Source organism: Labeo rohita, chromosome 4 (assembly GCF_022985175.1).
Source record: "Labeo rohita strain BAU-BD-2019 chromosome 4, IGBB_LRoh.1.0, whole genome shotgun sequence".
Taxonomy (NCBI): domain Eukaryota; kingdom Metazoa; phylum Chordata; class Actinopteri; order Cypriniformes; family Cyprinidae; genus Labeo; species Labeo rohita.
The window spans coordinates 34,410,079-34,427,107 of NC_066872.1; the positions used below are offsets into that span (position 1 = coordinate 34,410,079).

The 17,029-nt window shown below is 38.5% G+C and overlaps 1 protein-coding gene across 1 annotated transcript; it reads right to left on the reverse strand.

Moving 5' to 3' along the window:
* Positions 1 to 366: 366 nt before the first annotated feature.
* nuak1a (NUAK family, SNF1-like kinase, 1a) lies at positions 367 to 13,491 on the reverse strand. The gene is made up of 7 exons (XM_051108207.1): positions 12,971 to 13,491; positions 7,381 to 7,501; positions 5,924 to 6,075; positions 3,814 to 3,879; positions 3,623 to 3,742; positions 2,422 to 2,554; positions 367 to 2,329 (listed from the first exon to the last, which is right to left on the reverse strand). Exons 1-7 carry the CDS (start codon positions 13,202 to 13,204, stop codon positions 1,299 to 1,301), a joined length of 1,857 nt encoding a protein of 618 aa, XP_050964164.1. The 5' UTR covers positions 13,205 to 13,491; the 3' UTR covers positions 367 to 1,298.
* Positions 13,492 to 17,029: the final 3,538 nt, after the last annotated feature.

Genomic DNA, 17,029 nt, shown 5'->3' on the forward strand with positions numbered 1-17,029 from the left:
ATCAAAACGAAAACATACTAGTGTAAACATAGTTTAGTTAGTTCTTGTTTGTGGTATATTTTAGGGCTGCCAAAGTTAACTGGTATTATTTAAATGATAAAAATAATAAATTAGCATTTTGTTTTCCAACAATAACATGGTAGTACCATGATACATGTACAAAAACCATGGGGGTACTGTCAGCACACGTACATCACGGAGACGTCTATTTGACGTCTGCATTTACATCTGCAAGACATATTTTTTAGTGTTTGTTCATCTGCAATACGTCTATCCTATCAGATGTCAAATAGACGTTTATTAGATGTCTTTAAGATGTTTATGATTTAGAATGTATGTAAAACTGACATATTAAAGACCTCTAGCAGATGTTTGTACACAGCGGATGCTTTCCAGATCAAGCGATCTTTAACAGACATCTTGCAGACATATGTGTACTATCTGGGGTAGTACCTTTCCCTGATAGCACACATACATTATGGAGACATCTATTTGACATCTGCATTTACATCTGCAAGATGTATTTTTTAGAGTTTTTGCTCATCTGCAATACGTCTATAGCACGTTTCCTATCAGATGTCAAATAGATGTTTATTAGATGTCTTTAAGATGTTTGTGATTTAGAATGTATGTAAAAGTGACATTTTAAAGACATCTAGCAGATGTTTGTACACAGCAGATGCTTCCCACATCAGACGATCTTTAACAAACATCTTGCAAACATACGTGTGACATCTGGGTTTGTAACTTTTCTGTAAGTATTGTCAAAACGGTTTACAAAAGATAATAAAATAAAGAGGAATGCTCTTATTTTCATAATAAACCTAAATCTTTTCAAATTCTCCAAAGCATTCTTTTCCTTTAAGTCTTAGCATTACTGATGGACTGTTGTGCTTGTACTTCACTGAAATTGCTGGTATTATACAATGAGAATTTATTATAAAGATGTTCATATGGTCTTTACCTAACACTTGACCTGTATCGATGAAAACGCTCTCCCATTGCCGTCAAAATGTCCACACCCCGAATGACCGATAAATAACTTAAATAACACAATCCCAGCTGTCATGACGTGCTGCATCCCGGAGAACAGCCTTTAAAGTGCTTCTGTTGTTCCCCCTCGACTGTCGAGTCTAAAACGAGAATATCATGAGAAATGCTCATCAACGCGAGTTGGTGAATGGAGATTTGAAATGTCCCGCTTCTCGACCTGTAAACATTTACCCAGCAGCACTGTGATGAGAAGGACAAGCTGGGAATCATTCAGTCTTCCAGTCTCTCCACCTCTTTGTCCAAGTCTAGCCTAGCTGGCTGCTGATGTCCAGGGCTTTCTGGTACACCTGGGTAACATCATCCAGATCGCCCAGCAAGGAAAAGCTCCCATTGTCTCCAGGGGAACCAGGAGGGCTTCGGACACCCTTTCCGCCGGGAAGTGGCGCGACGGTCTGAAGGCCCCTAAACCCTGCCATCTGCAGCAAGTCTTCGGCCGATAGCGAGCCTCTGATGTTAGGTTTCGGAGAGGCAGGCGGCCAGTCCAACCCTATGCTGGAGAGACCCGTCTCCTCGTACAAAATGCTGGATGGTCTGCTTTGGCTCCGTGAGACTGTTGAGTCTCCTTGGGCCTCTCCATGGACTCCCACGGCATTGTGTGTGGAATATTTCCCGTTACGCTTCAGTATTCCTTTCCTCCCAACAATCCGTTTAGGTGGGGAGCTATTCGGAGGTTGCACAGTAGTGCTTCCTAACAATTCTGAGGACTCGCTGCGTTCCGGCGAGGAGTAATATCCGGATTCACGCTGCTGGTTGTTCTTCAGAATGCCTTTTTTAGGTAACATGGACACCATTTTGGCTGGGGAGCCACCGAGTGTGTCCTCTCGCTCTGGACTCGACCCGGACTCAACATCTTGGTAGCAAATGGATCGTCTGAGCTCAACTTCGCACAGACTCTGGGACCGCTGATCTCCACTGGTTGCGCGAGTCTTCAGGATGCTCTTTGGTCTCTTGAGGCCTGGCTTTTCCTCCGCAACGCCCCACATCCCACCATCGTTCTCCTTCATAGACTTTCTCAAACGTCTGGCTGGAGTCAAGGCTGTGGCACTATTACCGTTGCCAGGTTCTGGGCGTTGAGCTTTGCCTGGACGGACCTCGGTGCGGTTCTGCCAGTCAATGAAGCGGGCTAGCATGGGCGAGCTGTTTTCACTTTGCTTTTGGCAGTCGCACACGCTGGTTTTCCAGCCCCAGTTCACCCACCAGTGATTTGCAATATCCTCAACTGTAGCCCTGCGATCGGGATTAACCATCAACATCCAGCGGATCAAACCACGAGCATCTGAATAGGTTGGAGAGATTTGAACTTGGTCAGGTAACTTGGAGAGATTTGCATTTAGATGACTTTGAAATGTCTAGTGAAAAGACACATACCTGATGACTGTGGCGGTTCCCTGTATTCTCCGTTGCTGATCTGGCGAATGAGTCTTTGGTGGTCTCCTCCATCGAAGGGCATTGTTCCGTACACAAGAGTGTAGAGTAATACACCCAACGCCCAACTGTCAACCTGTCAAAACAATAGCACTTAAATTATCAACATGCTCTTTTTGTTCTATAAAACCGGACCTTTGTACTAGTTCAACATGTGACGGTAAACACTTGTCGTCATTTAGCAATAGATTAAAAGGTTGTGTTATTTTATTTTCCTGCCTGGGCTATAAAGTCAGCTCCACCTATATTTATGAACATTTAATCAAGCTGTCATTTTACACCTAATGTATGAGAACAATAGGCAATCTCACATATATCTGCGCAGTAACCGCCATCGTAATTCCCGCTCGTTATTTAATCATTTCTCGTGCCGACCTCGTCTGACCCTGCTGCACCTCTGCTGATTAGCCAAGGGTGCAGGCCAGCAATGAGGAGGTATCGAGGGGAAACAATGGTTGATTACAGCGCAGGAAATGTCCACTCCCCGAACTCCAGACCTGTCTGACCCCGAGTAGATGTGAAGAGCTCTGTGATTGTTGGCCCTGATCCACTGATCTCTGACCAGCGAGAAGAAGAACGCTGCCTTTCCCATGGTCTCAAGTTATGTAAGGATGATTGAGGGACTGGGGGGGATCATTGTGAGTGTGTATGATTTAAATGTCTTGAATGTGTCATCATACAAAAAAAAACTGAAAAACGTATGGGAATTTTGATATATTCCAGTATTCCAGACAGGCTTAGTGTTTGGCTATTAAATATCAAGAATCGTGAAGGGGGTGTAAGAATGCTTGATATCCTGAAAATAGCTTTGAGATTACTCCTCGTTCTTTTTGGCAAAGTCTTTGTTTCTCATTGGATTATGGAAGATGTTGGGTACACTCACTGACTTGGCAATCGTGAAGCGATTCCTGTGGGGAGTGACTGAGTTTGGATGTGGAATGAGGGGTGGTCTCACCTCCCTCAGATATGAGTGGAAATGCTTTCTCTTTCTCTTTGTTATCTGTGTTTTGTTCTCTCTTATCTTTTGAGACAGGAAGTATGCGATTGTGTTTCCTAGCTTACATTTTTTAAAGGTAAAAAACCGAAGGCCTCTTAAATGGCACTGCAGGGTTGCATAACGGGGGAATTTTAGTTCATAATGTACCTCTGGGCCTCTATACGGTCGTCCGTTCACAATCTCAGGGGAGGCGTATAGCGGGCTGCCGCAGAACGTTTGAAGAAGCTTGTCCTTGTGGTAGAGGTTGGACAAACCAAAATCTGCAATCTAGAAGATAAAACCAGGTCAGAACAGGCTGATATTGAGTAATAAATCACTAGAGGGAAATCATAACGTACCTTAATGTTACCGTTGTCATCCAGGAGGATGTTTTCCAGCTTGAGATCTCGATGTACTACTCCGTTCTGAAAGACAGCATCAAAACCATTGTTTTTAAGATCAACTTCTCTCTCATAGGCATCATAGAAACATCACTTTTTATGCTGCCATCTAGTTTTGTCATATGTGATGTCCTACAAAACACACTCTTAAAAATAAAGGTTCTTTACTGGCATCAATGGTTCTATAAAGAATCTTGAACATCCATGGAACCTTTCAAATGCAGAAAAGGTTCTTTATAGTCCAAAAAGTTTCTTTAGATTTTTAAAGTGTTCTTCAGAATGATTCTTTGGGGAACCAAAAATGGTTCTTCTATGGTATCAATGGAAAAACACCCTTTTTAAGAGTGAACTTAGTTTCTTGCTATTCAAAAGACGATGATGTTTTATGAAAAGGAAAAGTGACATTTCCCTTCCCAACTGTCAAATGGCCTGATCTGTGTATCCCTCCCTTGATGACATCATCAGCCCAGCTGTATAGAAACAAAGGCCAAGCCCAGGCTGAATTCCCCCAAGGCGTTTCGCTTTCCAGCTGACATGGCCCCGGGTACCGGCTGACCCTTTGTACTGATCTAGGAACAGGATCTTGTGCTTTAATTCTAGCATTAATCTTTAATAAATTAGAATGATATGCTCTAAAATGTGAAATGAAAGCGAAAACAATGAAGAAATATGCGCTGGATCAATGTGAAAGGTCAATTTGGAGCTTGGAAAGTGGGAAAATTTGTAGATGAGGAGGGGTTTGGCACTAGGAACGAAGAACACAGCTGCTCTCTGGCTCCACAACCTTTCGCATCGAGACATTCTTGGAAGTTTAGTTTATCCCTCTCATATCATGTCACGTCCTCCTTCATCTAGTAAATCATTTTATTTACTCTATAGAGAGCTCGTGCGCGACTGCACGTGAATGCACAGTGAAACATTGCACAGATGTCAGTTGTTTAGTTTGAGGTATGAGACGCCGTGTAATAGTGTAATTGTAGTCACGGTTAACGGCTAATTACCTTAGTTACATAAGGTTAAAGGCAAGTAGAAGATACATTTACAAAATTCCTGCTCAAAACCAGGTCTACTTTGGGTGGCCAAGCCAATGTTTAGGAGCTGAAAAGTGCAAAAATTCCTCTCAGCCAAAGCTTAGACCAAATAAGACCAGCAAACTGGTTTTGGCTTTTTCTTCCATAAATCTTTCTTCCAGAAGTCTTCATTATTTCTTCTTCTTGATCTTTATGATTTTTTTTTAATGGAACAGACAAAAGTTATTTAGAAGACTTTAACTATTTTTGTCTATAATGAAAGTCAACGGGGTCCAAAACAACACCTCTCATTGTATGGACCAAAAAACTCTCAATTTTCAGAATATCTTCATTTGTGTTTCCCACAGTTTTGTACATTACATGTAACTAGTTACATTACAAAATAAATGTAATTGTAATCCATTACAGTCCGGTTCAAGACAGTTTGGGTATGTCGAAAAACTCCCATCTGATTTTCTTCTCCAACTTCAAAATCGCCCTACATCGCTGCATAAGTACTGACCCAGTGTTTACAAAGTAAGCATGCAAAGAAGATCAAACGCCCTTTACAAAAAAAGGTAAAACAGTGATGTAGGACAATTTTGAAGTTGGAGGAGAAAATGAGATAGGAGCTTTTTGACATACCCTAACTGTCTTGACCCGGAATACACAGAGTTCACGCAGAGCTAGACACGATGAGCATTTGAGGTTAAAGAGTATATAAATTGTCTTTTTTTTTTGTTGTTTTTTTTTTTAGAAAATAACCAGTCGTTTGGCTGCATTTTGGAAGTTCTCGGGGGCACCATAGAAGTCCACTATATGAAGAGAAATCCTGAAATGTTTTCCTCAAAAAAACAATTTCTTCACGACTGAAGAAAGAAAGAGATGAACATCATGCATTCAAGCAAATTATCTGTACATTTCTGTTCTGGAAGTGATTTTCTCCATTAAATTTCCAAAGTAACCCTCCCCAGTAGAAAAGGTCATACAGGTTTGGAATGACATGAAGGTCAGCAAATTAGTTTTTAATTTGTCTCACCACACGGCTCCACCCTCACCTTGTGGCAGTAATGAACAGCAGAGACGATCTGTCTGAAGAAGTGTCTGGTCTCCCTTTCGCTGAGCTTACGGCGCTCGCTGATGTAATCGTACAGCTCGCCCTTACTGGCGTATTCCATCACGATCACAATCTTATCCTTATTCTCAAACACTGCGAATGGAAGCAAACACAACAGCGCATAATTAAATTACTCAACATTATTGCATTACAAGCATTCGCGTGTTAAAGCGACGATGCACAAAAATGAAAACAGCATATCCGGCTCTCCAGCTAAATCTTTCTGTCATTGACTGTTAACAGTCTGGCTTAAGCTTTCATTGGGCCGTTGCCAGTATGTAGGAGTTAAAATCGCCAGCGTGTCTGGCTTTAGTCAGGGTCATGGCGATTAGGAGCTGTCTTGCAGGCGAGACCACAACTGTTAACAGGTGTTAAGTGCAGAGAGGAAGCGAGATTCGGTGTACGTGATCTGAGATGATGGCGTAAACATTGGCGTTCTAAGAAAAGGTACCTGTTTTGCACAACACAGTATTCTTAGTAGCAACTCTTATTAGATTAATAGCCATCATTTAAGCCAATCAGCAAGTGTTTATGGAAAAAATGGGACCTCAGCAAATCTTTGTTTTTATTTTGCAGGGAGTGAAGCTGGTGCTCCATTCAGATCCTCCTCCACCTTTTGCTGAAACAGCAGGAGCATCTCCATAGTGAGCTTTCATTGTTTACAGCCCAGAGGCTGGTTGTCACAGTGATGGTCAGTGGACCAAATAGACATCGAGGAATTCTGCTTATCAGGTGGGTTTCCTTTAACTCTCTTGGTGTCACTTTCAACAACATGGACACCTGTTGACCAAGCTTGTTGGAATAACCTTCAAAGTTCACGTTCAAGACCTGAACACAAACAAAGAAGCTAGCACTGAGTAATTACCTCTCTCGGCTAATCCGTATTAGACACAGAAGACTGAGCGTTCTCCGTTTTGGCACCGACTCTCAGACCGATCCAGGGTCAGTAATAATGACCCCTGGCTGAGAGCGCGGCGTGAGTCCACAGCCGTGGCGTCTCCCTTTGTCAGTGTGGAGATAAAGCAGCTTTGTTTTGAGTATCGCATTCAAGGCGCGCTGCGCTCTGGGCCTAATTTGATGGGTTTTTGATTTATGCTCAGAGAGGCGAAGCTACATGCGTGGGGCATTTCAAACATGCTGATTGCTGCAGGACTGTAATGACTGCAATGCATTCCCTTCATCTCCATCAGAGAGAGTTTACACCCCCAACAACGTTGTTGCCTGATCAACACCCTTGGGCTAGCAGGGTGCGGTCTGATCGCATAAATAAAACGTGAGGGCAACTGATCTAAAGATGATTGGATGTTGAGAAAAACCACACTAGGCAGCAGGGTGTGGAGTTTACACAGGGGTTTGAAGACTTTTGATGTGTCTCAGCAAGAGTGTTTTCAGACCTACCTTCGTATATAGAGATGATGTGTGGATGGCGGAGAGAAGACATGATCTCGATTTCTCGGCGGATGTGCACCATGTCTTGTTCGTCTTTAATCTTTTCCTTTCGGATGGATTTAATCGCCACCTGAGAAGCACAAACAAGTCTTATTTGTAGCATGTTCTTTTGAACAGAGTAGCTAGAAACTATTGATGGATTCCTGGTTTACTAGCTCAATTTTTCAATGTGATTGAGCTGTATTGATGAAGATGAGGGTCAAAGGTTAAAAAAGTCTGATTGATTGTATTTTTGTTGCAGTGGCATCCTGGCTCAGGGGTCATAGATCATAGAAACAGAAGAGTCTACTCCCTTTTATGGTGTCAAGGAGTTCACAGGAAAAGTACTTCCTGTCTTAGGCGGTCAGGTGACCCACAGATTTGCTGAGCTAACCAATTTAGTAGTAATAGCACCATTTTTATTTAACCTGCGGAGCAGTTTGTAATATTGGGATTCTATATGGACTAGGGTTATAATAGTTAACTAAAACTAAAATAAACCATAAAACATTTTTCATTACATTAATTAAAATAAAACATAATACAACTTCAAGTACTAAAATAAACTCAGTACATTAACTAATGTTAACAGATACAACTTTAAATTTTATAAAATGTTTAATAAATGTTTTATAATTGTTGTTCATGTTAACTACTATAGTTAATGTTAACAAATGAAACCATATTGTAAAGTGTTACCACTAAAATCAATACAAATCTATTTACAAAAAAAAAAAAAAAACACAGCACAATTACAAAAATAAATAAATAAATAAATAACCAAAATTAAAATGTAAATAAAATATAAATACAAAAACTAAAAAATATTAACAAAATTAAAATGAATAATATATTATAATATTCTACGGCAATAATGTGCTTTAATTATTTAACTATAAACATAGTTAAAAAAATAAAAAATAAAAACACACAGCAAAATTACAAAAAACTTGAACCAAAATTTAAATATTCAAATAAACTGAATTTAAAATATTAACAAGAACTATAACTGAGTCTCTTTAATAATAAAATACTGGTCTAGACATTTTTTCACAATAAATAATGGACTAAAGAACATAGTATCTTCAAAATAGTATGATAAAATATAATAAATGTAATTAAAATGAATAATGTAATATATTCTACAGCAATAATATGCTTTAATTATTTGGTTTAACTTTAAGTACTAAACTTAAAAAAAAATGTAACAAAAACTTAAACCAAAATTAAAATATTAAAATTAAATTAAATTTCAAAATATGAACAAAAATTATAATAGTGTCTCTTTTTTAATATACTATAATATAATATTCTCCTGTAATAATATGCTTTAATTTTTTAGTTTAATTTAAAGTACTAAACTAAAATCTATAAAGACCTATTAAAAAAATAAATTACAAAAACTTAGAATTAAAAAATTTAAATAAAATTTAATTCAAAATATGAACAAAAACCATAACAGTCTCTTTTATAATAAAATAGCACTGGCGTAGACTTTTTTCACAAATAAATAATAGACTTAACAACATAGTATGTTCAAAACAGTGTGATAAAATACAATAAATATAATTAAGATGAATAATGTAATATTCTATGGTGATAATATGCTTTAATTATTATGAACTATGTAGATAGTCATTTAAAAGATGCATAAATCATACAAATGGTTTTATTTCTTATAGAAAGCATTGAATTTATTCTGTTTTTCTTAGGATGTTTTAGGTAAACTGAGGGAGATGACGGTCTAGATCTGGAGTTAGCAACCTAACCTTGAGCGAAAATGGGTTTCTGTGAAGGTGAATGGCTTTTTTGGGAGAAATCGCACCACAGGAGTTATTTTTAAACGTCCCATTTACCAGCTCCCAAACAGGCTCTATAAAAGATGTGTCAGTGCTCAAAGACCTGCTTTCAAAGAACCTCTTTTTTCCTTTTTTACATATTTATTCTTTTTAATAATGCAATGTTATCATAAGTATAAATTCTTTTCAAGTTATACTTACTCAGTATCTTAAACTCTTATTCTTTATATGCAAGCTTGAGGATGCTGAGAAGATTTCTGCCTGGCTAAGTCTGAGTGGTCATGAGGAGGGATTAAAGTCGCAGGAAGTTTGCAGCATGTTCCTCCACTGACTCATAAAACACGCACAAGGGGAAGTGGCGCTGACAGAGCTGACTTCCTGTCCACCCAGTGCAGTTCACAACCCTGATATACTGCCAACCCAAGCCTTTTAGGGGCAAAATGGTGTTCGTGTAATGCATTGTGCTATTGTCTGATGACATCTGCAATACATACATTGCATGTTACAGCCTTATCAGTAACTTATGTAAGACTCATAGTACAGTGCTTGTGATAAACGTGTTTAGCTAGCCACTTGGATATGATCTGTCTGGTTACAGTCTGGTGTTTGTCACTAGGATGGTGAACGGTTTTAAAACGCTGCCAGAATGTGTGTGTATCTGTGTGTTAAGAGTCACTTCAGGACCACAATGTGATAATGTCTTACAGTGAAAGCATAAACTCATTAAATTTGCATCGCAGCAGACGGGCACGCAGGTGATTTTTTTTTGACCTCGCTGAAGGAAGCACACATGGTTGAGTGGTATTGTTACCCAGCCTGTGGCTACAGATCATTAAGCCAACCTGTGTTTGATGCCTTTGCCAGCTGGCTGTAGGCTTTGCTCTTCTCTAACCCCTGGCTAAAACTGAAGCCTTCTTATTGTCTCCCAGACATAGACCAGCCCATTGTCTGAGCCTCACATAACAGCTGTGTTGTTTTACCTGTCCGCCAGTTAATGGGGAAAAGGGAGCACCTTTACTCACCGGAGCACTCGTGCGGAACAAAGTTTTGGAAAAATGCGTCATAGAGAGTTAAACACAATGAAGGAAGCCTGTCGTCTTATTTGCCGTTTCTTTCCAACTTCCTCTGTCTTTTCCAACTTTCTGTTTACAAATGTATACTATGTCAGTGTCCTTTCAATTAAAAAGAAAAATGCGTATTTTTAGAATGTCTGGCTTAACCACAAAAACGAATTCCAATAGAACCCTCAGTTTCTTAAAAAAAAAAAAAAAAGAATCCATAAACACTAAAATACTTAATGATTCAATATTATATCCATAATACGTTAACATTATGCATGTACGTAAACATTATTTTGGTGTGGGAAAAAATGTTTCTAATATCCAATTTTACTTTGTTGCCATTAACTCCTAAACCTCTAAAATGACTTTTAAAATAAAATAAAATGCTTCCAGTGTGCAATTTTACTTTGCTGCCATTATAATGTAACTCTTAGACCCCTTAAATGACTATACAAATGACAAAAACAACTTTTCAAATAAAATAAAATATTTCCAATATCAAATTTAATTTTGTTGCCATTACAGTGTAACTCGTAAACCCCTAAAATGACTATAAAAATGACAAAAATGACTTTTCAAATACAATAAAATGCTTCCAATGTCCAATTTTACTTTGTTGCCATTAGAATGTAACTCTTAGACCCCTTAAATGACTACAAAAATGACAAAAACGACTTTTCAAATACAATAAGATATTTCCATTATCAAATTTTAGTTTGTTGACATTACAGTGTAACTCCTAAACCCCTAAAATGACTATAAAAATGACAAAAATGACTTTTCAAGTACAATAAAATGCTTCCAATGTCCAATTTTACTTTGTTGCCATTAGAATGTAACTCCTAAACCCCTAAAATGACCATAAAAATGACAAAAACGACTTTTCAAATAAAATAAAATGCTTCCATTATCAAATTTTATTTTGTTGCCATTACAATGTTACTCCTAAACCCTTAAAATGTCTATAAAAATGACAAAAATGACTTTTCAAATACAATAAAATGCTTTTAATATCCAATTTTACTTTGTTGCTGTTACAGTGTAACTCCTAAACCCCTAAAATGACTATAAAAAAGACACATTTTCAAATAATATACAAATTTTAACAATGCTTTCATAAAATTATAAGCTTTACGTTTCCACTTTCTCTTCCAAATCTTGGCCCAATTTACTTCCACTATTTATCTCATGCTATGACCTAACCTAATTTTTTTTCCCCAAGTCTAAAGTTTATGCCTCAGATAAAGCATTTACGGCTGTCTTTCTGTATAAAATATATGAGATCTGATGAGAGCAAGAGCCAAGACTATATGATTAAGTCAAAATAATTGTTCTGGTTTAATTGATCCCTTCCTTTGCTACTAGCGTGAGTCATGCATTCCTAGATTCAACCATCGGTCCATTCAGACAACGATCATGGACTGCGCCTTGAGAATCTGTCAGTTTGTAAACTACTTTATCAAATGCCCGTCTATTTTTTCATCACTGAACACCCATTTAAGTAACTAAGCAGATAGCTAAAGCTCACTCTCAAATGTATTGGCAGGGAAAGCTTTTAAATGCCCATGCTGGAACATTCTTCACTGCTGCCAAAGTCATCACCATACAAACACTTGTGTTTATCTCCACCCTTCAGATTTAGAGTTGGGCATCGACACTGCAAACACAACCCGTTGTGTTGGTCTCCACAGAACCACACTGTCTAATGTTTCATGCAGTGTTAATTCTAAGGAAACGCTCATAAGTGGTTTCCGTTATTAGGTTACCAAGTCCCGGACGTGCCTCTGAGAGCATCCTGCACTCAAGCAGCTGTTGACATCAGGCCACATTTTTCGCCCACAGCTCTGACCCACTAGGTCCATATCTGCCCCACTCAAGATGCAGATCTGTCTCGGGATTAATGCGCTGACCTAGTTCCAAAACAGAAGTGGTTTATCCTAGTTTTTCCCCACTTAACTTGCTCTACAGATGTTCTGCATTTCTTAGCGATGCCAACGCGATACGTAAAGGAGCTTAGGTTACTACCGACATAAACATATACCTCAAGTGTTTCAAAACCTTTGACCTGCTCAACTCCTAGATGACCCGAATGAGCTGACCCCTGTCACTGAGGGACGGAAGACAGCACTTGCCCTGTGAAACTGTGCATGTAATGATGGCCATTAAGGGTGCATTTACTTTCGCCAAAGTTTCAAAGGAATGTTTAATTAGGTAAACTGATAGCAAGTGAAACCCACACAATGTCTACCAAATGAAAGGATAATCACAAATGAGATCTCGTCAATATCTCCGTTCAATGAGATGAAACGCGAACATTCTCTAGTCTTCTGGTCCTCAGTGATCACTTTTAAAAATGAAAATTCTATATTGACACTGATGGTTCCAAAAAGAACTTTCAACATCAGTGGAACCTTTCCATTCCACAAAAGATTAATAACATTCTACACACTGAGAAACGTTAGTGTGGAACGTTTGGGATGTTTATTTGATTAAATTGTTGGGGAAAACGACCACATTTTCAAGACTTCAACACTGAGCTCAGATTTGACAACATGCAAAACTCTTCGTTCTTCCAAAACCAAACCAACTGGTTCTTGTGCATTTTATAGCTCTGCGTTAAGAAACTTCTGAAACGAAGTTGATGCCTATCTGAGAACTTCATAAGATCTCCTTTGAGTCTTTACACGTTGGTCAACTCACCACTCGTCCAGTGTGCCTCTCTATGGCTTTCTTCACTTTTCCATATGTTCCTCTCCCGAGGGTTTCGAGCAGCTCGTAGCGGTGCTTCAGGTTGTGTTTGTGGTGATGTTTCTTCACGCTGGAGCCTCTCCGTACACCGAGCGAGGCTGGCATCTCTCCTCCGGGATAGTCCACCGGTAGAGGCTCGCATTCATTCGCTCCGTTACTCCCCAACTGGGATGATTCCGTCTCCATGGTTTCCTCAGCGATGTGTCCAGATGCTCGATAAATCTTAAGATCTGCGCTCAAAGTCACAAATATCCCGAACTCGCTATTCAGTCGCTATTTAAGCTGATGTATGGGGTCTGGGATTTGTAGGGGACGTCTGAGAAGAGCGACCCGTCACTCATTTATCTGCGAAGTGCTCGTCTCGCCTCTGGCAGCTCAAATATGCGCGATCGGACTCCATGCTTTACGCGTCCATCCCACTACCGGCGCGTGTTTCTTTCCCCCTCCTCTTCCCTTTTCTCCAGAGTAAATACTACAGGAATAAAGAATGCAGCCTGGATGAAGCCGGAGGCGGAGTTATAAGTGCAGGTCTCTCGCTCTCCCTTTCTCTCTCTCCTAATGGAATAATGGCATAATGGCGTAATGGAGAACACTTAATTGTATTTTATTAGGTTTGGACAGTGCTTTCCCTTCATCACTCTCTCTCAAGTATTCTTCAATTTAATGTGCTCTGTTGGCATGACGAATAACTGTACATTTCTAAGACTAAAGCATTTCCAGGTGAAAATACAGTAATGTACAGTGCCAAAAAAGCTTGATGTGATTGACATGAAAGCATTAAAGTTCTAAATATATATTTAAGTTCTAAAGTGCAAAAACAGACAACATAGTGAAGGTGAAATGAATAAAAAAGAGTGAACAAATACGATGTTTTTTTTAAATGTGCTTTTTAAATACAAAATATTATGTCACATTAAGTCATAAAATAAATACTTAAATATTTATTGCAATAGTAATAATAATAATGCATTCATTAAATTTATTTATTTTTTTCCCCTCTAAGCAAGCTCTTTGTGTAAATCTGTTAAGTGCTATACTTTCTGTCCTGATATCGACTAGGTTTAATGCATTGGGCAGGTGCAGTGCACTAATGGCTTTTGTAATGCAGAGTCTCTGGTTTGTATTTCCTTGAAATCCACTAGCATAGCATCATATCCTTAATGTCGGGTTGTCGTTCTTCTGTAGTCCACCGCTTGTTTTTGTTTGTGCCTTGATCCTAAACTTTGCTCTCAGGACAGTAGCAAACACGCACCGTGAGCAAAATATGGCTCAGTAGCGCCCCCTGGTGAAAAAACCAGCATATGCTGGTAGGTATGTTTTGATGCTGGTTTAAGCTGGTCCTTAGCTGGTTTGTGCTGGTCCTTTGCTGATTCATGCTGGTCCTTGACCAGCAAAAACCAGCAAAGGACCAGCTTAAACCAGCATCAAAACCTACCTAACCAGCATTCCAGCAACAATACCTACCAGCATATGCTGGTTTTTTCACCAGGGCCCTCTAGCAACAGCACGATATATCTTCAGCTGTCATACACTGGGATCATTGGGATGTGCTGCCACCATATGGAGAACTTAAAGTAGCACTAAAGTAGGCTGTGAAAGAATTTACATTCAGACATTTTTTGAAGTATCCAACTTAGTCTTCAACGCTGAAGTAAACCTATATGCGAGACTTCCGGTCCATTGGCCGCATAACGAGACGAATAACAACGGTAGTAAACTCTACAAACCCTAATTAAAATAATACATTAAAATAACATGGTGAGACACACCAATTTGCAATATCAAGCAGCAAAATTAGCTGTTTTGTAAAAATAGGACACGGATGTGACCGGAAGCCAGACTCATAAAATATATAAATGGCTGCCCCCACTCTTACAAAAAAAAAAAAATAAGGCTAATATAGTATGTATACTGTGCACAGGATAATTAAGTTGCCAAAACTTGATCTTAATTGGACTTCTCTGAGATATTTTACACAAAAAAAGTAGCTATGTATGTACTGTATTCTGTCCTGTTATAGAAAGTGGTACTGAAGACATTGTACAGTAGGCTAAATTTTAGTTTTTTTGACCCTGGACCACAAAACCAGTCATAAGGGTCAGAATAAATAAGCTTTCCATTTATGTATGTTTTGTTAGGATAGGACAACATTTGGTCAAGATACAACTATTTGAAAATCTGAAATCTGACGGTGAGAAAATCAGCTTTAAAATTGTCCAAATGAAGTTCTTAGCAATGCATATTACTAATCAAAAATGACGTTTTGATATATTTACAGTAGGAAATTTACAAAATGTCTTCATGGAATATAATTTTCACTTAATATCCTGATTTTTGCCTTAAAAGACAAATTTATCATTTTGACCCACACAATGTATTTTTGGCTATTGTCACATATACCCCTGTTACGACTGGTTTTGTGGTCCTGGGTCACATTTGTCACATGACCTCATCACATTATATTATCTTTTTCATCCATCATACTGCAAATTGAAGATCAAGCTCAAGGACTGTTCTGCAGTTTAAGTAATCTTTATATAATTAATAGTATACTGGATTATATGCAATTCAGCAATAATTAGAGTAGTACAACAGCCATAGATTTTCAGGGAATTTGATTTGTCACTAGAGGGGGCTGTGGGGCAAAGAAAAAACGTGTATTTCAACAATTCAGATTAGTTTAATAAACAATAAGTGCGTTACAGACATATATCAGACCGAAAAAAAGAAGTTTGATCATTTAGGGTTGTTTTTATATATTGAATGCCACAGAAGTGGATCATTGTCTTCTATTATTCTGAGCTATGTTTTGATGGACAGTTTTTAAAATCAGGTATGATGGCTGATGTGCAGCTGATGTTACCAATTTGAAAGCTGAGCATTGTGGGATTGACAGTCAGACAGTCTGACAGCAGAAAGACAAGTATGCAAGATCTCTTCCACCCTAAAAAAGGTTATTGAAAGGTCCTGATTTCATAGTTAGAAGACTCTGGGGTCATTAGCTCATATGACATCAGTCATATCTGCATGATTCAGTCCTGTGGTGTACAGGAAATGAATAATCATAGTTTCTAAATGTACTGTGACTGTCGCTTACTGCCTTGCCTGTGGCGTGGCACGTGTTGCACATTATTATGACATTCTTGATTTTCCTTTATATTTTATTCCCATCTTTCTATATTAGTGGTTTGTTTCCAGGGTTTGTGTCATACACACAGTAGCCACACAGTCAGGCAGTCTGGAGATGAAACATTTTATTTGAAATGACATGAAGAATTCGGTTGCATATTAGTGTAAATTACATAATAGCAAATATACAGTATAACCATATATTATGTCTGACAGTGCTATGAATGGGAATGCAATCTATGGTAGTAATTCCTACACTGGTCAAAAAATTGGACATATTGTACCTGAATGAATGTTTTGTAAAAAACAAAAAAAAAAAAAAAAAAAAAACAGCATCTTTACTGTAGGAAGTTGTCTTACTTTTAAAAGTCACTGAGTTACAGAGACAGACAAGACCTAGTCTGTCATCCAGACGAATGGATGAGCGTTACACAATACACACGCACCCTCCAGACACACAGCAATATCCAGATGTGCTGATCAACATTGTTCTTTTCTTAGATTTAAAACGATCTTACATCACTTTTACATCACTCACATACGTCAGCAATCTCGTGTCTCGCTTTAAACCCCACTTCACTTGTCAAATGCAGTTTTCTTTCCTGTGTGTGACATATTTCCTGTTGAAATGTGGGCAGGGCATATTAAAAAGCTTCTTTTTGTAGATGGCCAACAGGCTTCTGTTACGTCACAGCCACAAACTATGGCATGCTGCTTGCTAGTAGTCAGTTGCAGGTGGTGTTAGAAAGCATTTTATATGAAAAAAATGTCCTAGATTCATGAATACGACTACCTTGGATTTCAGAAAAGAAAATCTGTAAATCTCCTAATAGTTCTATGTGACCTTAATAGAACTAAAAGACTGAAAGCCACTGTGTTTTA

Excerpts from the sequence above, each read along its gene's own strand:
- nuak1a (XM_051108207.1), bottom strand. The coding sequence starts at position 13,204 with ATGGAGACGGAATCATCCCAGTTGGGGAGTAACGGAGCGAATGAATGC. Across the intron at positions 7,502-12,970 it reads AGAGGCACACTGGACGAGTG|GTGGCGATTAAATCCATCCG; the intron begins GTGAGTTGACCA and ends TGTGCTTCTCAG. Across the intron at positions 3,880-5,923 it reads CTGTTCATTACTGCCACAAG|AACGGAGTAGTACATCGAGA; the intron begins GTGAGGGTGGAG and ends GCTGTCTTTCAG.